The 22,914-nt window shown below is 43.5% G+C and overlaps 1 protein-coding gene across 1 annotated transcript; it reads left to right on the top strand.

Annotated features, from left to right (window-relative positions):
• Positions 1 to 293: 293 nt before the first annotated feature.
• LOC149866527 (cyclin-dependent kinase inhibitor 1-like) lies at positions 294 to 18,346 on the top strand. The gene is made up of 3 exons (XM_090043845.1): positions 294 to 1,231; positions 7,069 to 7,508; positions 12,736 to 18,346. Coding segments are annotated over exons 1-3 (510 nt in total). The 5' UTR covers positions 294 to 1,229; the 3' UTR covers positions 12,804 to 18,346.
• Positions 18,347 to 22,914: the final 4,568 nt, after the last annotated feature.

The following is a 22,914-nucleotide window of genomic DNA, read 5'->3' as shown; positions in this document are numbered from 1 at the left end:
CCCAATCTGCTGATGGGGATCCCAGCCACAGGGGTGCCCAAGGCCACATGTTCAATTAATGGCTAATAGGAACCAGCCACAAAGTTATTATACATTTTTGTGGAATAACTTTGTGGCTTATTCCTCATTTTATCATGCCATTCATTAACTGAATGCATGGCCAGGTCACAGCTTAAGAAGACGTGACTAACTGGTTAATCAGATCTTAAGTGTAACGTGGCAGGGGCCCCAATTATCCAGCTTGGGACCATCCCTTTTTGAAAGACGGCAACTTTAAGAATCCCACTTCAGCTCATTCTGCCCGCGGGCTGCCGCAAGTGCCCCCTAAACAACTATATTTTGAAAGCACTCTGAGAGGGGGAAAAGAAAAAAAAAATGACGAGCATTTGTTTTCAGCTCTGTTTTGTTTTGTCTCTTTGACAGCCCTGTGAGCCTGCTTAGTGTCTCTGCTTTCCTCCGCCAAGCTGTTTCTCTGTGGCTTGTGCCAGCCTTTCATTCATGAGCCTGAAGGAGCGGGAAAAAAGAGTTTAAAAATAGGGCAATGTAACCGTGCACGGGGAGGAGGAGGGAGAGATGGGCTGCATGAAGCTATTTCTTTCTTTAGCTGACTAGATTTCAGCCTGATGGGTGAAAAGTTTCCGCTGAAGGGTTTTGCCTGTATGATAATGTCCACAGTCGGCAGAACTCTACTCCAGGCAGGCGCGGTCCTGTCCTGACTCATCCATCTCCTCCCCACCCTGTGGCCTGATGCTCCTCTTCCTCCCCTTTTCTGTGTCAGCAACTGCAAGTGTTTGGCTTGGACTTGGCCTATTTGGCAAGCCCCAGGTATATGGAAAGGGGGGGGCGGGGGGAGGCAGTCACGTTGCAGATCCACGTGCCACCGAGAACCTGGAAAGAAGACAGGAATGTGGAAGTTAATCAGCCGCGAAGCAAAAGCTTTACAAACTGCACGAGGGAGAGCCCAGGAGGAGGAGGAGGAGGCACGGAGACACACTATGAAGAGGGGCAGCAGGAGGGAGAGGTCTGGCCATTCCTCCTCCCCAGCCATCGGCAGGCGGCAGTGACTGATTGCAGCTGGATGGAGAGAAAGACAAGCTCCTGGATGCCATCAGAAAGCTGCCAGGACATCTGAAAGCAACAAGTGCCTTCTTCCTCCTCCTCCCCCTCCTCACCTGGGCACCAGCCCCCGAAGCCAGAGCCAGGGAAGCCAAGAGCAGAGGCCAGCAGGGATGTAAGTGAGCTGCCACGGGGGAGGGGAATCTGAGGGTTGAATTACACTTTGCCTCTGCTGGGAGGAGGGGGTCTGCAAAAAAATTAAACCAGTTCACTGATTAAAAAGTCCACCTAAGTGAAAGAGGCGTCTGATTGGAGACCCCTGCTCCTTATGATTTCAAATCTTACCATGGGAGGGGGCTTTTCTCTTACGCAGGAGCTCCCCCTTAATTTGCACCCTGGAATCAGACCCCTAGAAAAGGAGGGCTGGAGGGGCAGCCCCTACTACCCCCACCCTTCAAGCCCTGGAGGGTGCTCTTCCCGCACAGCCTTTGCCCACCTCCAACCTGACCGGGCAGCGGGACCCCCGGGCTGGGGCGCCCTTCGCTGGCGGCCCCGTGACGGCCCGCGGGTGCGCTGCCCCGGCCCGGGAAGCGGGACCGGGATCCCTGCGGGCGGGGAAGAGGACTGACTACACGGCACACTCCCCACCCGCCAGCCCTCTTCCTCCTCCTCCGCCTCCCGCCCGAGCCGCCGCCGCCGCCCGCGCAGGAGCCCGCCAGTGCCCGGGAGAAGTGGCGCGCGGCGCCGGCGGGTGGGGGGAGGGGGCTGCCTTGAGCCACCTCCTCCCGCGTGAGGAGCGCCTGCCCGCCTGGCCCAGGCTCTTTCTTCCCTGGGATTTCCCCTCCGCGGCCCAGGGCCCGACTCCGAGCCAGGGGCTTGCAGACTGCAGGAGTCCGGCAGCTCTAGCAGCAGGGGCAGAAGCTTTAGTGCGGCCTTAACAAGGGATGGATAAAACCCTGCAAAGCACCTGGCAGGGACAACCGCCCGTCTGAAAACCCATTATTGCGCAGTAATGGCGGGTATTGTGCAGTGACCAAAAATGACTGTGCAGCACAGTCCTGTGCCTACACGTGCATGCCCATATTGTGCAGTAACTATGGTGACTTATGCCGATTTGGGTGTAAATGTGCTATCTGCATGATGTAGGTAGCAAATTAACACCCATGAACAACCTGTGCCTCCTGAGGCTGGGGGGGAATGGCAGGTGTCTGCAGCAGGTGCACCTCAGTGGGGAGCAGCTGCAGTAATGGTGGTGAGCCAAGCGCGGACCACCCATAGGAGCCACAGAGGTGTCGGTGAGGAGGCAGGGAGGATGGTGAGCAGTGACCGCCTGCAAGCGGTGACACGGGCAGCAGGGAGAGCACGTGCCCCTGTATGCGTCACCTATATTTATGCCTGAGTAGTTGCTACACAGTCAGGCATGTGTAGACGCCTTATTGTGCAGTAACCATTTGTGTGGTTAGCAATTTGAATGCCCTCCCCCACCTTGTCATTCAGAGGGAACTAGTGTGTACCAGCAAGGAAAAGAATGTAAAATCCCCCTAAAAACATGGAGTTATTTTGCCAAAATCATTCATAGATTCATAGACATTAGGGGCCGGAAGGGAGATCATTGAATCCAGCCTCCTGCCATGGGTAGGAAGTCTGCTGGGATCAAATGATCCCAGCAAGGTAAGCATCCAAACATTTCTTGAATGAGTCCAGAGTAGGTGTTTGCACCACCTCCGGGAGGAGTCTGTTCCAGATCCTGGACGCTCAGACAATAAAGAAATTTTTTCTTATGTCCAGTCTAAATCAGCCTTGCAGAAGTTTGTGGCCGTTAGACCTTGTTATCTCTTGAGAAGCCCTGGTGAACAGCTGTTCTCCCAGATCCTGGTGCACTCCCCTTATATACTTATAGGCTGCCACCAAGTCCCCCCTGAGCCTTCTCTTCTCCAGGCTGAAGAATCCCATGTCCCTCAGCCTCTCCTCATAAGGCGTGCTCTCTTGACCTTTGATTGTGCAGGTAGCTCTCCTCTGGACTCAAGCTTATTTATGTCTCTCCTGAAGTGAGGGGCCCAAAACTGGATGCAGTACTCCAGTGTCACCACATCATCACCATCATCTATTCATTTTTAGACCTAGTCCATTTTGAAATTCATTTGAAATTTTGACTTTTAATGGGAAATCAATAATATTCCTTTATCACAGAACTTAGTGGGCATGTCTACATGTGCATTTACTCAGCAGTAAATTACTGAGTCGTAGCAGCTTTTACACCAGCATCTACACATACAGGCATTACAGTGTGGTACAAGCATGCACATGTAGGCACATGACCACACTGCACAGTAATTTTGGTTACTGCACAGTAACCTAAAATACTGCACTATAATGGTACATGTGTGGATGTGCCCAGTATTCCTTTTAGAACAGGTTTAAGAGGTCAGATAAACTTAAGGGGAGTTAGAAATGCCACTGCTAGATACCAATTAAGAGGGTCAGGCTGACAGTTGATAGAACTCTTCAAAAAAAAATGGATGCAAGAGAAAAGGAGGAAATGAACCATACAGACCACAAGGAATTTCCAAATTCTAAGCATTTTGCATACAGAAAATATTTTAGGTTGTTTTATTTTTTGCAGGTAAGGTTTAGGCTGTTACACAATGAAGAATTAATATTGCAATCTCATTGCCACAATACACCCCTAGGATCAAGAATTTTAGCAGGATTCTAAAAAAGGGGGCAAGGAGTAAAATCCTTATAGCGAGGATTTTACCCAAGCCATGCACAATAATGAAAGCCTCTATAATTACCACACACACACACACACACACACACGGCAAAGAGAAGGAAAAACATTCTCTGGCGAGATGCTATTGCGTAACTGCTTATTTTAAGCTCCCCATACTTTCCCCTGAAAAACAAAATAGTACTGCTGTCAGAAAGAAGATAGGTAAGATGTAAGCAAGGCAGTTTCCTGTCTAGTAAATGTTACTTAAGATATTCAAAAATAATACTATCACAAAGCCCTATATGTTTGAGAAACATCAGGGTTTGTTTGTTTTTTATTTTATCCTGGTGCAGTTGTATCAAAGAAGTGTTCACCGTTCATCTGAGAAAAGCTGCTAAAACAAAAGATTGTTTCCTTCAGTGCCTTGCCTCTCCTTTCCCAAATGTGATGGATTACCTTTGTGTGAACTTAACTTAAACCGCTGGAGGTTTGGCACCAGATGAAAAAGCAGCATAGCAGCAGTGTGGCTGTTATTAGCTATAGTGACAACCGATACTGCCGAATATCCTAACAGTTCAGGGCAAGGTGATACATGATTGCAGGAAGAGCAGTCTCCTTCTGAGCTCTTGGACGCCACCCAGAGGTTTATTTCTATTGCTGTATTTTGCAGCTGCCTCCCCTTAGAGGCACTGAGAGCTATGGGTTAGAGCCACAAAAGGATTTGGGCACCATAATCTATCATTTAGGTGCTACTGATAGCTTAGGGGATCAAAACTCGTGGAAGAGGTGATATCTTTTATTAAACCAACTAGATATTTGCAAACAAACTACTGCATTTATCTACAAGCTTTGGGGCACACACACCCTTCATCAGGCGTAGGAAAGAGCAGAGACTGCAAAAGTTCTCCTAGTTAGAAATGAAAATTCACAACCTGCATAACTGGTAGCTTAAGCACTATCACTCACTTGGTGCCTAACCCTAAAGTTGCAAAATTCCCTCAGTGCCTTAGAAGATGTCCACGCCACTCTACTGTGGCATTTGGCAGCCTTGTACTGAGACACTGTGCTGGTGATGCTACTTCCAATGTGGGAGCTAGTGTAGATGGAACAGAGGTAGCATGTCTCAGTATGACACAGCCTGGCATAGTTCTGAGTGATAGAGACACTCCCAGCAGAAGAAAGGGTATGTGCAAGGTTACCTAACCATTGATACTGCTCCATATCTAAGAGCTGCTCAGATCCCTAACTGCAAAGCTAGATTCTCAGTTTCAGCATTGTCCTGCCTTTCTAATCACAGGGGTCTGTTCCTGTAGGTATACTCAGAACACGCTTAAGCTAGATGCGACCCAAGCAAAACATCCATCGCCAATGGTCAGCTTTGTTTTGGGGTATCCCAGCTGCTACAGCACTTCCCTGGGAGGTTGGAGCCTCAGGTTGAAATCCCTATTTTACCAGGAGTTCCTTAGCTCCATTTCTGGCATTGCACTGACTCTGTGCATGGCTTTGATCAAGTCATTTAACCTCTCTTAACCTTTCTGCAGATACAGAATAAGAAAGAAAGGCTAAGAGAGGTTAAGTGACTTGATCAAAGTCATGCATAGAGTCAGTGCAGTCCCAGAACTAGAGCTAAGGAGCTCCTTGTAGAATAGGGATTTCAACCTGAGGCTTCCAACCACCCAAGAAAATGCTGTAGCCACTGGGGTACCCTAAAACAGAGAAGTCAGAGTCCTGAGCAACCTCCAAACCATGTCCCTCCTTTTCCTCTCAAAATATTCTCTTTTATACGAAGCTTTTAATCCCAAGTGGTGTTGGGGCAGGATTTGCCCTGACAGGATCAAATACATAGGCTTGCTTTTATTTTTGTCTATGGGTGGGAATTTCACCCATACCACACGCACATTTTGTTTCAGAAGGTAGAATAAAATTACAGGGAGGTGGTTACATTTCTGCATGGTTCAGGTTCCAACTTAAATAGTGAATGTAAATAGGAACAGTAGCCAAGGGAGAGATACCATCTCCACTATATCCTGGCTTTTATATTTTCTTCCAAGAGGCAAGGATTTCTTAGGTTGATACATTTTATTGAACCAACTGTGTGGTTAGGACAGAGTTAGACAAGCTTTCAAATGCAAGAAATTCTTTGTCTGGTCTGATCAACAATTCAGATGGTCCGGTAAAAGGTATCACCCTAAGAAATCCTTGCCCCTCATATAATTTCTGGACCACCACAGCTACATCACTCTTATACTACCATTTTTTTCCACTTTTTCCGCCCTGAGATTTCTTTCAATCCCTTCCCTTCATACTGGAATATTTAACACACATTGTCTCCTGTGTCGCCTCACTTGTCCCCATATCTTTTTGCCCACCCTGTTGTTATTTACGGTATATTGTGTTAAAATCCATGAGTCCTAGTCCTGGACTAAGAGCCCATTGTAGGAGACACTCCATAACCAAACACTCTTGACCCCAAAGAACTTAAAGTCAGTTCCCCTGGGACTCCAAGATAAATGATCCTACATCTTTCACTCATTGTATAGTAAACCACACACAAAAGAGAGAGGAAGGACTCCCTTTCCTTCCCCCCACACCTCTCATAGCAAGTAAGATATCAGCCTCCAGCTGCATCCCAAGGGCAGTTCTCCATGAGGAATGGAGACTTGGAGAAGTTTTGAAACACTTCCTTTAAGAGACTTAGAAATATCCAACCATTTAAGGTGCAGACAGAAGTGCAGCTTCCCATTCTAACTCATGGCACTTCACAGAAAGTGCCATAGGTTAGGCAGATCCTCCCAACCCAAGAGACGTTAGCTGTTGTGTTAGGAGGATGGGGAGTCGAAGAAGAGAGGGAGGTCCATTTTGGGGTTTCCCTAGCCTGAGCTGGAGTGGGGGATAGATTGGAGTCCCCCCTCCCAAGGTGGGCTGGCAACCCCCAAAACGAGCTCCCTCCACCCTCTTCTCCCCCTTTCCATTCTGAAAATAGTGCCAGGAACAGGACTGGGCTGCATCAGCCCAGTCCTGCTCCTGGCACATGCAGACAAGTTAATGGAGGCACTGCACTTTGAAGTGCCTTCATCTGAACCCTCATGTAATGAGGGTTTAGATTGTCATGGAATCTGGCCCTTTTAAAGTGCTCTGCAACTGTGCATTTGCATTAGGTCCTGGCTGTAGAACACTTTCAGGGGCCAGATTCAGCAAAAATTGTCACTTCTGTCTGTGCATTTAGCTACCCCTCTATCCCTACCAAGAATATATGATGCTTGTTAAATTGAATATATTTCATGGTCTGTCATTGGCAGGGAATTGCTGATCTTTAGGCTCACTGGAGAGCAGCAGAAGGGTGAAAAGATGGTGCAGAGACCAGTGAAGACAAACTGTGTGCGAAGGAACCTCTTTGGTCCTGTGGACCACGAGCAGCTGCATAAGGACTTCCAGCAGCTACTGCGCAGCAGTGTAGAGGGAGCCAAGCAGAAGTGGAACTTTGACTTCCTACGAGAAATACCAGCTGAGGGGCTTCTGCAATGGGAAGAGCTACAGGGCCATGAGGTCCCAGCCTTTTACCACAGCTGTGTGGTAGGAGAAGCTCGCAAGCCCTTGCAGCTCTTGAACCAGCCCATGGGCAAGGAAGCCAGGGCTCACCAGTTTGCCAAGGTGACACTGACTGAGAAATCCAAAGCTCCCAAGAAAATTGTAGGCAAGAGCCAAGAAGCGAGGAAACAAAGACAGGCTTCTGTCACAGGTGCATGAGATTTTTGCTGTTTGTTGCTTACTCCAGAAAAACCAGAGACAGGGCTTTGCAGATATTAGCTTCTGATAGGCCTCTTACCAGTCCTGATTTCACACAGGCAACTCTTCGGATAAATTAGATGGCATGAATGATGCCAAGAAGTAGCAGCCTTAAAATGTTCAGTGTACATGAGATACCATTGGCTTTATTTTTAGAAAGTGCTGAGCACCTGCAGCTGCCACAGATTTCTTTGGGATTTCTTTTTGTTCAGGACTTATGAAAGTCAATCCAAGGCAAATAATGATTGGTTACTCTTTAAAATGTTGTGGGGATGGGAAAGCAGTTTAGGTAGTTGAGGGGGAGGAATGCTAAGAAAAATATTGTGTTTTCTTGAATATAACCTGCACCTTTCCCCCAAAACCAGCTGGCAGAATTTGGGATATGCATTATATGTGAGAAATAGGGCTCCCTATGAGTCCAGAAATTTGGTGGTAAGGGAGCAGTGGCAGCAGTCCCAGAGTGCTCTTCAAGCCACGCTCATTAACACTTCCAGCACTTCCCCACTGCCAAATTTCTAGACCCACAGGGAGCCCCCCAGCCAGACAACATGGCTCTGCACACCAATTCAGCCACCCATGCAGGGTTGCTCCACAGCTATACATGGCAGGCAGGCCCAGACCCAACACATGGCCCTTGTGCACCAGGTCAGACCTAGCACATGGCCTGGCCCCGGGGTACTGGGTTTGTCTGTGGACCCCATCCAGCACATGAGGCTGGCAGTAGGCTTGACTCCCTAGCAACAAAGGAAGTTGTTGTTTTTTTCTTCATTCTGCCCTTAAAAAAGATGTGCTATATACAAAGGTATAAAGTATGTGAGAAAATATGGTAGCTGATCTCACCTTAAAGGGGAACTTGGGTCTCACCACAAGCATGTATCCACTTCCCTTTATTCTTTTTATTTTATTTTATTTTTAAAGCTGTCCACAGTTAATCAGGTGCTGTCTTCCCAAAAATGTAGTATGAGGACCCAAAAAACGTAGTATGAGAAACAGCAGAAGAGGGTAGGTCAGGAACCAGAAGGAAGAAGCCATTGTAGATATGAGAATTATTTTGTGTATGATCTTCAGCAAAAGCCTCCAGAGATTTTTTTTAAGAGACAGATCAGTCTGAAATTTGGCCAGATGGCAGAAAGGGCCACTTTTTCAGGTATTCAACACTGATACGTGGTGCTAGATACTCAAAAGGGTTCGGCTCCCATATACGTTTTTTTCAAAGAGGCTCCTATTCTGATGCTTATTGTCACATGTTCAGAAGTGCTCAGAACTCTGCACTAAACTTGTCTGAAAATCAGATTCCTCATGTTGGTGTCTTAGAGGGAGCTGAGCTCTTTTGAAAATCTGCCCCTAAATGATGATATTTTACTTGTCCTTACTGGGCTTGTCACAGTTTGTCACCAAAATATTTTCTAGCCTGCCTGAGACAGAGAACACTAAGTACCAGCTTAAATCTGTCAAAAAAACTAAGATTTTGGACATGTTTTTTAATACAAAAGTTAATCAGGCAATGCAATAGCTTGCCAGGAGAGGTGATGGAGTCATCATCATCACCAAAGGTATTCAAGGGTAGGTTATAGATTAGTGGAAAGAGAACCAGAGGATGGGGCGATGGTACATAATAAATGCACTTTTGGTGTCCATTGGGCTTTTCAGGCTTTAACCAATTAACAGTAAAATTTAAGTGGAATTTGCCTTTGAGCTTAGTGACATGTGGGAGTCACTATTCAACTGCAAATCTCTTGCTGGACACAGCGGGGTAGCAAGCTCATTGAGCACCCAGGGTGGTGAGCAGGTACAACCACTGTAGGCCAGATGGGGTAGCAAGTAGGTCAAGGCAAGGCAAGGCAAGGCAAGGCAAGGCAAGACGTGCCTTCCTAAGCAACTGGGCTCCCCCAGAGCTGAAAGTAGTGCCACATTTGCTTCTTCCCCTATATTACATATTAGAGCAGGTCTATGCCTGCTCTGGCAAAGGCTCCTAGAGGGAAGGAGGAGAGAGGGGGCACCATTCCACTTGCCCTCACCCACTAGTTATACTGATCAGGAAGGGGCAGTGCAGGGCTGCCCCTGCTGTGACAAAGATTCCTGGGGGAGATTCTGGTGTCCTCTTATTGTCAGTGCCTGGGGTGCCCTTGTTATGCTACTGATTGGGCATTCGGTAGTAAATTATGCAGATGTCCAAGGAACATTTTCCCCAGTAAAGAACCGTTTAACAGGAGATCTGGAAGCCAGCACACCAATCTGCATAATTTAACAATTTTCCACCTTTGCTTTTAAAAGAGAAAGCATATTGTTGAATCAATTCCTTCTCCAAAGCTTCTGGATGTAACAAACCTGATTACAGCAAACATGTGCATTCTTCCTTTTCTGGCAGAGCTTTAAGATCTTTCCATCTATCTTTCACTCTATTACACACACTCTTAGTTTTCCTATTACCAATTCAACAGTATCAACATTTCTCTTCAACTGGGAAGAACAGGGCTCTCTGCTGCATATTGAATTAGACAGGATTTATCTATCGGGTGGGATGACACTCAGAAAATGATTCTGTGCCATACCCCAACCTTTTATCATTCTAGAGATGGAGGTAGTTTAGGATTATTTCTCAGATCAGTCTGTAATCACATTAAGTCAAGGAGAGTCCTGCAGCATTTTGCATTGAAGGTCTCACAATGTGCATTTAATTTAAACTTTCAAAGACAGATTGTGGTCTGTTAAATAAACATCACCTTATTAAAAACCAACCATAGGTTTGGTAGATATTGGAGCCACCAAAGTGGGAGGAGCTGAGGCTTTTCAACTATATCTGTATCCTTAGGCAGGAAGAGCTAACCAATAAAAATGCAGGATTTTTGCTGTATTACCAGGTCATTTTACAGACACCATTCTGCTCTCTCTCTTCCCATCGCTACTGATTTCTTCTTGCAACCGGTTCAGCCTATGTTCTGTTTCCATGCAAGTAATACAGAGTTGGAAGTTCCAGATATAGCTAGGTTTTAACTAAACTTTGCCAGAAACTAAACCAAACAGACTTTTGTGAGCTCCCTCGTCCTTTGTATTCTGATTTCTCCCTCCTTCTTACACCCTACTTTCTGCATGTCCTTTTACAGCATCTGATGAAGTGAACTTGAGTTCACAAAGCTTGTTCTCCTCTCATATATATATGAGAGAGAGAGAGAGTCTATAAGGCCAGGTACAGACATTACTCTTTTACCAGTATAAGTGATTGGAAACCCATCTATACCCATAAACCAACAGAAGTTCAGCACACATAGACCAGTTTAAAATGGTGGAACCTCGTGTAAGATTTCCTCCCCAACCTCCTCCCCCCACCAAAAGGCAAATGTGTGTTCTGCTCGCTAATGATCTAAACTACACTGCTTACAAAAAGCCACCTAATTTAGATGGATTCCTGCTTGGGCTTTTTGAATGTCTGATACCTAGCGTAAAGGTGCATACTCACCCTGCCTTCTGATTGGGCTTCATAGGGCAGAGGTAAATGGAAGAAAAGAAACTAAGAGATTTTATATGCAGCACCAGCCACCACCTTCTCATGCCGGCCCTTTACACACTTCTTTGTTTTCAAGACCCCCAGGACTTGGCTCAGCCCAATATATTTGGGCCTTGTAATGTCACACAGTTCTCCTGGAAGACCTCTAAGGTTTTTGTACCTTTTTTAGCCGTAGAACTAAAAGGACAGGTACCGGAAGCAGTATAGCTACTAATATAGGGTATAAACAGTTGTTGCATTTCTCCCAGGAGGAGAGAATTCTAGGAATCCATTGTCCCCTTTTAAATGCCTGTGCAGTATGCAAGATAAAATGTGCCATCACTTCCTCCCTCCTACAATGCCGTGTACATATTTAAGTTAATAGTGTGTCATTCACCTTAATTACCAGTCACTGTAAGGACAAGCCTGTCTGGCTGTGTACTCTCACTTGCTATCTACTGGCAGAGGGGCAGAAATGCAGCCAGGAAAGGGCATGGATGTAAATGGCTGCCCCTGGTGTTTTGATGCTGGTTAAAACCCAGGATAATCAGGACTACTTCAGATGAAACATTTGTTTAAGCCATAGTATGGTATAGCAACAGTAGAGCACTCTGCTAGGACTGATGTACTCTTAGCTAATTAGACTAGGCTGGAACACCATGCTGATATGCCTATCCCAGTCCCTAAGCTAACCCTAGGTGTCTCGGCATAGTGCACTCTTAATGAAACTGCACTCTTAATGAAACTGGCTAAAGAATACACTTTGCAGAACTTTGGCTGTGAAATCCTATAGTATTCCGATAAGCCTGCCAACATTATTCGCTGTTGAAATGAATACAAGGCATAAGCTATTAGGTCTCCATGGATATTTGCTATACACATTACCAGTTTACTTATATGGGAAGCATCACAAGGGCCACTTTCTCAGCTGGTTTAACTGGACTTAAAAAGTCAATGAAGTTGTTTACATCAGCTAAGAATCCCGGACCTCTAACTGTAAGTAAACATTTAGGTTTCATTTTAGCTAATTCTGCCCTGTCTGTTTTTCTGTCAGGAGAAAAATATCACTGTTTAATGTTTCCACTAATTATGAAAGGCTGGCCATGATTCCAGAGCTGAGACTGATCTGAATTTTGCATGGGCAATCACATTGTTGCATATGAAAAATACAAAGTATTTTCCTCATAACTACTTGTGCTTACTCCTTTCTTCAGTGCAGAATGACTATATACTCAGTGTTATTGCAAGGTCGTAGTCTTTGTTTCTAGAGTTTAACATCAAAAGTAGAACATGACTAATGAAGTCAAGCATAACTATAATTTTTCTAATGTTATTCTACACCGAGGGTCTGTTTTTAAGGAGGATAAAAGAGTACTGAAACATCTATTTTTGACCAGAAAACACCACAAAACTGAGAAGTCAGGGAGTAAAATGTCACATTGCTCAGCTTGCATAAGAGGATCCAAAGTCCTTTGATCTGTGCTGGATAAACGCCAGCCCATTTCCTTTGTTTTGCTTGGTATTCCACAGCTTTATATGGAACATGCTAAAGGTATTAGTTCTGTTCCCTCACGGATGTTAAAAGAAAAGCCTAAATGACTCTACTAGAAAAGCAGGGAGACTAGAGAGAGTCTTGCAAACACCACTTGTTAATCCCAGAGTTTCTAATTCTGTTTGCTTGTTGGTTCTTCTACAGATTACTACTCAGCGAAGAAGAGAGTCAAAACTAACACAAAAGCTGCTTCAGAAAATGTGGCTTTCTGAAAGGGAACACAGGGTTAATCTGCACCAGAGATGTTCGAAAGAGCTGGCAAATATATTTGATGGTCAGAAATTGTGCGTGCAAGCTATGAACACTTAGGGCATCAGAGAGAGAGACATTCATGGAAGCAGCAATGGCAAGCCTTACAAGCACAACAAAAACAGCATCAGGATGATGTCAAGCCAAATGAGCTGGAATCCCTTTTAACTAAGAGTGGTTAATCTTCAGTGTTTTGGTAAGCGAACTTGGGAACTGGCTAATAGTAGCAGCCTTCTGTGCATGGGACAGCAGGGAACCTAAAGTTAAACTGTGCACATGTAACACTGTATTTGGACAACTCAACATGGAATTGGGACCATGTTTAATTCTTTTTTTATAGTTATGTGTTTAGGGTATGTACAGAAGTGCTCTATGCACATTTTACAGGGCTGCAATTTGGAGCACTTTTTATAGTGCTATAAAGTTATAGCACTCTTTAACATGACAGAAGTGTAGTGTTTGGTTTGTGGGGAAGGGAGGCCTCTGAGCCTCCTGCACTTTCCAGGCTAGGAGGCAGGGGGTGCTCCACAACTTCCTGGGGCTTCTCCACTGGTTAGAAATTTGACCACCATACAGAAGTTATTTTAAGTGCTGTAAGTTGCTAACATGCTGTAAAATACAGCACTTCAAATTTAAAACCTCATTTAATAAGGGTTAATTTAAAGCCCTGTACCCATTTTTAAATGCTGTAAAGCCATGCACTTCTGTTAAGTCACAGCAATAAGGCGCTTTAATTGGTGAAAAAAGCAACTTCTGTACACACCCTTAATCTGCAGCCTCTTCCCTGGTTTTAGTGGTTTATCCATTCAATAAGCTTCACCACCTAAACTGTACGGGTCTGATTTTTCAGATTTCCCAGTTCAGCCTGTGATTTTTTAGATGCCAAATTGCACCTACAGCTTAGTTAGAGCAATTTTTCATGCACTTATTTCAGAACTTGTGTGTGTAAATTCCCTGCAGGGGTAAAAGGCAGCTACAGTTACTTTAAGGAGAATTTGGTGCTGCCTGTCCATCTACACAGATATGCATGCACACTTGCATCCATAGAATTGGGGACCCTTGTTTACAAGTCATTCCTGGGCCCAATTCAGTCTTCATTTTCACTTCTACAGTTCCACTGAGGTCAATCAGTTTGCTTGGGTGAAAACCAAGGCAGGATTTGCCTATTGTCTACAGGGCTTTGTAATGCCCACAGCCAATAAGATGACATTCTAGGCTGGTGTTTTCTTGCTAGTACCCGAACTATGATTCCATTAATGTCGTTTTTTCAACAAAAAAATTAATGGCCATTAATAGCACTGGATCATCAGTCTCTCTTGGCATTGCATGGATTATTTCTTCTAAGATTTTTATGTACCATACACAAACTTTTATATGTCCTCCTTTCTGTTACCCTTCTCCAGTCCCTTCTCTTCCTCCCCCCTCAACCAGTTTAGGTAAATTGAAATTTTACAACACATAGTAGTCAGTGTATAACATGTAAAAAAAAAACCTATAAAATAGACACTCAAAATTATCTTGGTGCCTGAGGACACACTTAGGCTTCAGGGTTTAATGAATAAGTTTGGAAAGACCTCTGCAGATTGCGCATTCTAGACATTTACACCATGGCTGAGAGCTACATCAAAATCAACCATGGCTTCTCACATACAGCAGATTTATATGTGCATATACATATATGTGCAGGCAATAGCCAGGGGAAGAGATATATACAAGTACACACTGATATTACATGCAACATCAAGACAAAATAATCTTGTTTTTTCCCTTAAAAGTACTAATGCTTAGGCCTAAATAATTGATCATTAAAGCTACCAAAATATATCTCCTCCCAAGGATAAAATGTAGTGATTTAAGCCCATTCCTATATGCAATGCATGTTGCAGGATGAGAGTCTACATTTTCAGCTCTAGACAAGTAAGACCCAAGAAAAATGCCTTCTCTTCTCAAGCAGTGACTTAGTTGGGAATGATGGACAGAAATCCTGCTCCTACTGAAATCTTTGGGAGTTTTGCTCACTGGAAACTAAATTAGACCTAGAATGTGACAAGAATTGTGAATAACTAATTCAGCACACGTGTTTGTGAATGGAGAGATCCTGTTATAAGAGACAGGGTGGCTACACAAACAAGTTACCACAAGGTAAGTTACTGGGTGAGGCACGGTACATTTTTACCCTAGCTAACCTTGTGGTGACATCCTTGTATAGCTGTACTCAAAACTGGTGTGCTGACATGCAGTGTGAAGGGTTTTTTCATACTGTTGCTGGTGACTAAAACAGACCAATTATTTTCAAGTGTGTGACTTTAATTCAAGAAAAAAATGATTGCGCAATCGTGTGTGTGTTTGCGTGTTTGTAAAAATCAGACCAGTGACACTCTGTGTGCCTTTTTGTTTCACTGTGGTGTGGTAAAGCAGCCTTATTTTTTGACTGGTATGACATGCACTCTGAAAAAGAGCTTCTTAACTCTGTCATTTTCAAGGTTACCATAATGTTACTTAGTTTTTTTACAGGGGGAAAGTGCTACCTCTTTTTGCATGAGAAAATGATGATAACTTGTTGGAGATTGTATGCTGTTCACACTGTGGTCCCAGAAAATAGCAAAAGACCAGGTATTAACCAAGATTCTGATCCAGCTAAGCACAATACCATGTGCATAAAGTTAAACGTGTTTAAGCACTTTTGCTGAAGCAAGGCCTTACAAAATCTGAGAATTTTATAAGCAATTGTTTACATGATCGGTGAACTACTTGGCATTGGTGTTTGATCCTTAGTTGTTACCTGCTCTAATATAGAATTTCTAAACGTTCACAACTTAATAGGGGTGAGACCACAAGTGAGAAGTTTTAATGGGCTGTATTCTGACATATCTGCTAACTATGATGCTGCACTAGAAGTATATTGCACTAGTTATTTCCATTACAGAAGTTGATGTAATGCAGCTAGTTACTATGGACATCAAACCCCTCTTCTTTCCATAGACACGTTGTAACAGGAAAAGAAAAATGGTTTCTGTAAGGGCAGCACAACAGCTGTTAGCCCTAGTGCTATGAAAATCCAATGCTTGTCCTTGCTAGGCCGTATCACCCTGAAAATACACCCACTCTCCTGCTCCCACTTTGTGAGCACCAAATATTGAAAAAGGTTTGTTTTCTCCATTAGAAAAACACTGACTATTTGCCAATAAATACATCCAGGACTGACAGTGGCTCTAAGCACACTCAGGGGGTGCACTAGACAGTACCTGCCTTACAGATTTGGTGCATTTAGCTCACATGGAGGAAGACATAGGGCTTGTTTCCAGTACGATGCTCCCTACTATGGTCAGAAGCTTTGCTGAAATACTCTGATTGGTTGCTGAGGTCTGCCAGGCACAGGGAGGAGAGAATAATCAGATATCTGCTATTATTCATTATTCAACATTCTGACAGAGAAGTTAGGAAGGAAATAGGGAATAAATATTTTTCTTCCCATATCTCCTATCAACCATGTTTTCCAATTAAAACATGTTTTAGATTTTTTCTTAAAGGGGTATTTTCCTCTGTAGCAATAGAAATAATTCAGTAGGTCTAAAACCTAGTCTTAATGTTTATGGAGAAGGCAATCTGCTTAAAAAAAGCAGAATACTACAGCTTTGGTATACATTCCATTTATATATACAGTGCTCAGGTGTACCCAGTCTAATAATACTGTATTCCAGCTTGATTTGCTGACCATTGACTTTGATTAACTGCATGAGTACGGGGCCGTGGATCAGACACCCGAGCAGCACATTTGCAATGAGAAGCAAGGTACTGTGATCAGAAACTGATCTGGGCATTAAAAGACATGGTAGCAGCACTGTTTCAAGGTCTTATGCAGCTGTCTTAAATGTACTTCTGATTACACAGCAGAGGATAAACTGCATCAGGAATTCATACTATATACCTGGTTTAACCTCAACATATTAATAAACATGTAGCCAACTCCATCTGAGCCCCCTATTATATGGGCGCGTATACACCTGCCACTATGGCGCCATTGTTACTGAGCCATCATTTAGTACTAAAAGACGGTGCAGTAGCAGGTGGTGCTGCACACGGTTATTTTTGGGCACTACGTTGCAAAAGCGATGTGCTATAACAGGGAAGCGTGTCACTATGGCGATGTAGCTGCATCATCACAGGTTTTACCACAAGTGTTACATCACCACCGCATTGCTATGGTGACGTAGCATCACAAGTAAACATGCCTTATATAAACTGCACTCATGACTCAGAGCTATTTGCTTCTCTCCATCTGCAAGTCAACTCCCATTAGTACTAATAGGATTCCCAACATACAGATTTAGGGAAGCATATACCTCTAAGGCTTTTCCACTGAAGATAGAGGTGTGTTCTATGTGCAACAACCTATTAGACCAGAGTGGAACACAGCAAGTCCAAGATCAGCCTTTGCAATTGTTTATGTATTATACAAACATGGAAACACATTCTCAGGTATAGTAGATCTGAATTTAATTCCTTTGGCAACAGCTGAAGAAATCATGCCACAAGGAAACCAAGAAAATAATATTCTGAGCTTCCAGTTATTTTTAGGATAATAAAAATATAACTTCCTTCTGCTGCTTAAACCCATTCCTTTGCAAACTAGCATGTGCGCCCTTCTGTTGGATTGTGTTGTTTATCTGGAGAATCTGCAGATGAATTAAAATAGGTGGCTATGCTCCATTGTTACCTTTAGGATTATTTCTTTAATGAGGGGAAGGGGGAGGGACTAGAAACACAGAGATCAAAGGGACCTCAAAGGATCTTCTCCAACTCCCTTCCCTGAAGCAGGATCAAGAATTAGGATGTGGCCACACAACAGTTTACTCCAAAGTATTAACAAAAGTCCTCTGGAGGAAAAGTGAAACATACACATGATATAACAGCAGTTTTTCTGAAAGAAATGCTTTTCTCTAGTACAAAGTTACTTCCAAAGAAATCAGAAGCAAATTTTCTCTGGAGAAAGTTACTCTGGTATACATGTTGTATACCCACTACCATTGTTAACTTCACCTTAGAGTAGCCATCTACTCGATTCAAATTGCCTGCATTGCCATGCCCCGACCAAGCACTGTAGCAGAGTCAAATTTAGGCAGGCAGTTTTAGAGCCAAACATAGGGCTGCTCTTTATCACAGAGTAAATTAACTGCAGAGTTGAATCCAGGTTTAATTACTACAGACTATGCTTGTCATGTGTCTGCACTCTTATTTAGTCCAAAGCTTGTGAACTACTGTGTGAAAAGTGAATTTGCTCCCTTCCAATGGCAAGCCTAATGGGTAACACTAAGGCCAACAAAGGTCATCCTGAAATTTAGAGGATGTCTTATACAAGGTGCTTTCATTCAGGTATTAATTTTGCTTTGCTTGAATTGTTGTAGAGTCAGTGAATTTCAGTGTAAGAGAGTTGGTGGTCTGAACCCATTGGGTAACTGTGGATACCTGCAATACCATAAATAAAAACTGGTTTATACATGTGTTTATAAAAGCAAATGAGAATGAGTTTTTTATCCACCTGTTCCCCCCCCCCACCCTCCAATTCGGATTCCGTGCATTTTTCCTCCTGTATAATTCCACTTCTGTAGTTCATCACTTAAAGTATTAGCATTGCTTTTGGAGTCGTTTAATCTCAGCTGAGGTAGAGTCCAGAAAATGTAACTTTGCTTCTCCAGCAATATTTCATATTTTCCTCACTGAAGTGCATACAAAGTCCATTTTTCTTTCCCTGGATATGTTTTTGCTTAGGAAATACTGCCTCATTTTTTTCCCCTCAGCAAATCTTCCAGTTGCTCTGACTAGGAGCAATACCATCAGGTGTTTAAAATTAAAGCTGTTTAATTCAAATTTGCAAAACCAAGAAAGTCAGCCCCAGTGTCCTGGACATATTTCAACTCCGGTAATTACATCTCACCTATCCAAATCTTTCCTGCAGTTTCATTTGGATATGATATATTTCATTTCCCACTTGAAACTGCTGTGCAGAACTTTTGTGAAAGGTCTAACATCTGTCATGTTTCACCCCAGAAATAGCTGCAGTTTAATAGCAAGTAAAGATTTTCACAATCCAAATTATGGACGTATATACATTTATCATGATGGCAGTAATTCCTACAAGTCAAAGAAGCTATGGACAAAAGCCTTTTCAAAATCAGGTACCTATACATGGATTTTCTGGCTTCATTTCAGGCTCCAGTTTTTTTAAATCATTGCCAAGACCTGCCTCCCTCTTATAAAGTGGTGCCACATGAACAATTGTACATATCAGACATGTTTTATAACAGTCAGCTTCACTTTGCCCATTCGTTCCCAGCAGGCATTCTTGCATTTGAGTAGTTTTAAAGAGTCAGTACACATATATACCTTCCTGTTAAATAAAGATTTCCTTCTCCACCTTCCCTCCCTGCATAAAGAAGACATTTCTCTCCTTAAAATTACCTTGGCCTGAAACCAAAGACAGTATTTAATTGTGGCTTACTGGCAGATTGAGATAACATCAGGGTTAGGAAGGTGTGCTAAAGACTATTGGGAAGAGAAAGTGCCCACCTTTCCAGAGAAATGCTCAAATCTTGCCTAGGAAAGTCCAGGAATATCAGATCTTAAAATCATGAAATTATGTTTCACAGCAAAGATATTTTTGGTTAATCGTGGGAGAAAATATTAATAATTATTATTTTTTAAATCTCTAATTTCACCTACACCTTTATAGTTGGAACCATGCCAGTAAATGCGTCTAATTACAGGATGGATGAATACGACATATTTTAGTTAATCTTCTTTGGTGCACGGGCTCGACTGGGCATTTGTTTGGGATGATGAACATCACACACACTTGTCACTGTGCTACATGGAGCAATGGAATCCATCTGCCTGCCTATCTTTCTACAAGCATTCTTTGTTACATTTAGGTTCTTCCAAACGTATCCTAGTACTACCTTTACAGCATCCCATCATGCTCTCTCTCTTCCTCCATCTAGCTCATACAACCCATCAGTGCAATTCATAAGGCATTTTGGCATTAGTCCAGATGACAAGCTCCATCAAACACCCAGGTGATCAAATCAGTGTGTATGAGTTTTATTCCACTTGTGGGAAAGCAGCTTTCTTTTTTTTTCTTTTTTTACATGAACAATACTGGGACTCAGTATAATAGATAATCTTTTGGCAGGGCTTATGAGAGAGGGAGGGGGTCTTGTTTGTTTAAGGAAGGAAGAAAGAAGGAGCAAAAGTGAGGAATGGAGAAGAAGAACATTTTGTTTGGCTCTGTCGCAGCACAGGCGGGTGCCCTGCACCTAAAAGTAGAAATGGCAGGAGAGACCCCTAGTGGTGAGGAGGGGGAGGCTCAATTGCCAGTCACCAGGGCAGCACAGGTGCTGCTTCCCAGGGAAACCAAGGGGGTCAGCTGGCAGGAAGGGGCAGGGCTTGGCCCCTTCTTAAGCCCAAGCATAAGGCCAGGAGGGCAGTTCCCCTCTGGCAGCCAAGGAAGGTGGAACTCTGTTCGAGCAAGCAGAACAGGGAAGCCGGATGGCCTGAGCAGTTGCGGCGTGATGAGACTGGGTGGAGGAAAACCCCGGTTGGGACAGAACATGGATTTTTGACCGGGCAGTTTAGTTTACGTTATAGCCCAGGTGCTTTGTGTTTTGTGTTTGGTGTTTACTATCCAACTGGAGGACCGGGCAAGGCTATTAGGGGTAGAGGAGGCCTCATAGGAGCTCCACGGTAGCGTGGGGTCTCCTAGCACCGGAGAGGGCGCAGCATTGTTTGGGGGCACATTAGTCCCAGGCCCGGAGCTAGGGGACAGCAAGGAGCCCCAGAGCGAGAGGGGGCTGCAAGGAGCCCCGGAGCAAGAGAGGGAGAGAGGGACACCAGAAGTAAACAAGAGGGCCAAGATATAGGGCAAACCATGTCAAGTAACATCTGCGAGGCTTGGGCTGCGGTGTAGGGGAGGAAAAGGAGCCGCAGGTAGCGCCCCCTGACACCGGGCATATAAAGTAGGCAGCCTCCCGCTAATTACATCACTCATTCAATTAAGATCAAGCCATGGCAGGAAAGTAAACAGGCGGTTAGCCCAAGACAGGAAGGCGGAGCCACCCACAGAAAGGCTCCAGTGTGCGAGTACCATTACAGGCTCCAAAAGGAAAGGTTAGCACCTGGAGGATTACAGCATGCCTTTTTTATATTTAAAATATTGATGTCTGTTTCTACAGTCAGCAGAAATCCATGCTGATTTGTGCACTTCCCTGGCCTATTGTCTGTTAAAAAAAAATCGATTTAAAATTATTGCCAAACCATGTTGATAGGTTTTTGGTTGTAGCCATGTTGGTATAAGGACATAGGCAGGCAAGGTGCTTTGAATGGGTGCAATATCTTTTATTAGACCAAATGAGTAGTTGGAAAAAAGTTCTTGGGACACTGCTATTCTGAGACTCCAAGAAACAAAATAGCAGGAACTCCCTATGCCTGACAAAGGGCGACTGCACCTGAAAGCTTGCCAAGAACCCTTTTTCTCAACTGCTCAGCTGGTCTAATAAAAGATATCACATCTACCCAAAGAACCTGGCCTACCTATGCCAAAAGCATGGCTATCACTTCTTGTAATGGTCTGACAGGCTATGAACAGACATTGCATTTGTCCCTGGACAAGTTGTGTCTGTGCTCATCCTGGAACAGAAAAGTCCCAGAATTGCCATGCACACACATCACCCTTCCAATCAGGATTTAGTGAGCAGCTGAATGCACTGCCACTTTTTTTTCATTGGTTCAATGATGCAATCCTGGGACAACTGTTCAAATTCACTTCACATGGAACATGGACATCTGAAATGTTGCACTTAGTCCTGGGATAAAATGACTTCTGGAACAAATGTGACTTCTGTTTGCAGCTGCAGACGAACAGTGGAGTACACACTGCATGATCCACTGCCTCTGAGCTGATGCTTCAGCTAATGGAGGGGAGATCAACAAACTTTATGACATGCCTAAATTAAGCCACAACCTCCCTCCTCCCCAAACACACCTCTTGCTTGGGTATTGCAACATTGTACTTTAAATGGCTACAAATCTTTTACCACCCAATAGCACATATTTTTTCCACTCACATGAAAAATACTGTTTGAATTCTTGTGGTTGAACAATAAGTCTCATCTTTTCTTGAGCCACGAGGCAGCATGGCTTGCTGTGGTATAGGCACGCCAATGCAATAGAATGCAGGAGAGTTTGCCTTCTACAAACTGAGATCATCCTAGTTAACTTTCCACAAAATCCCTTTCACTTCATTATTTGTGCTTACCCAAAATTGAGTTCAGGAACTCTCCCAGCAGTTAGACTATCCTTACTGTCAGATTTCTACTGTGTCTTAAAAAAAATATATACGCTATGCTGCAAGTCATAACCACATAAAATATTTCAATTTATATAGCACCTTAAACCCAGAAAGAACCCAGAAATGCATCCATACTATATGCAAAGATCATTCTAACCACTATTAAGATGCAGCCACCTCAGTGGTGGAGCAGCAGTTTGGTAGAGCACCGGAGTTCATGTTTCACTCTACAAATAAGGAAATGGCATGAAGAACTTACTGAAACTACAATAAGGACTCTCTGGGGAATGTAATTTGGGGAAAAAAGCCAGGGAATTCTCTCTATAGGCCACAACCAGGCAACAATTGGTACATTTCAACCAAAGGTCATAAAGACAAATTCAGGGTTTGACTCCCATTCCCACCATACTTCCTAATATTCACTGACACACACTGTAACAGGTTGGATAAAAAAATTGATGGTTTTAAATTGATTTGTTTAAATCGTATTTTTATACTTTTTATTTAAATTATAATCAAGTTTTCCTTTATAAACAATGAACTGCTTAAATGAAATTTTAAAGTAATAAATCATAGACTAAGGTATACATTTGGTATAACCTATTAAAATAATTTAAATAAAATAAGATTTTGAGTCAATAAGCCTCTACTAAAAACTTTGGAGTTAAAGACTAATTTCCTTCTATATAAGAATGAGGGAGAAGACATTTAACTTTAGAGGTCAAGCTTTA

Source organism: Crocodylus siamensis, chromosome 4 (genome assembly GCF_052110815.1).
Source record: "Crocodylus siamensis isolate JL-2025a chromosome 4, ASM5211081v1, whole genome shotgun sequence".
Taxonomy (NCBI): Eukaryota; Metazoa; Chordata; order Crocodylia; family Crocodylidae; genus Crocodylus; species Crocodylus siamensis.
The sequence above is the reverse complement of the archived record's forward strand: the minus strand, read 5'-3'. Positions and strand labels throughout refer to the sequence as shown.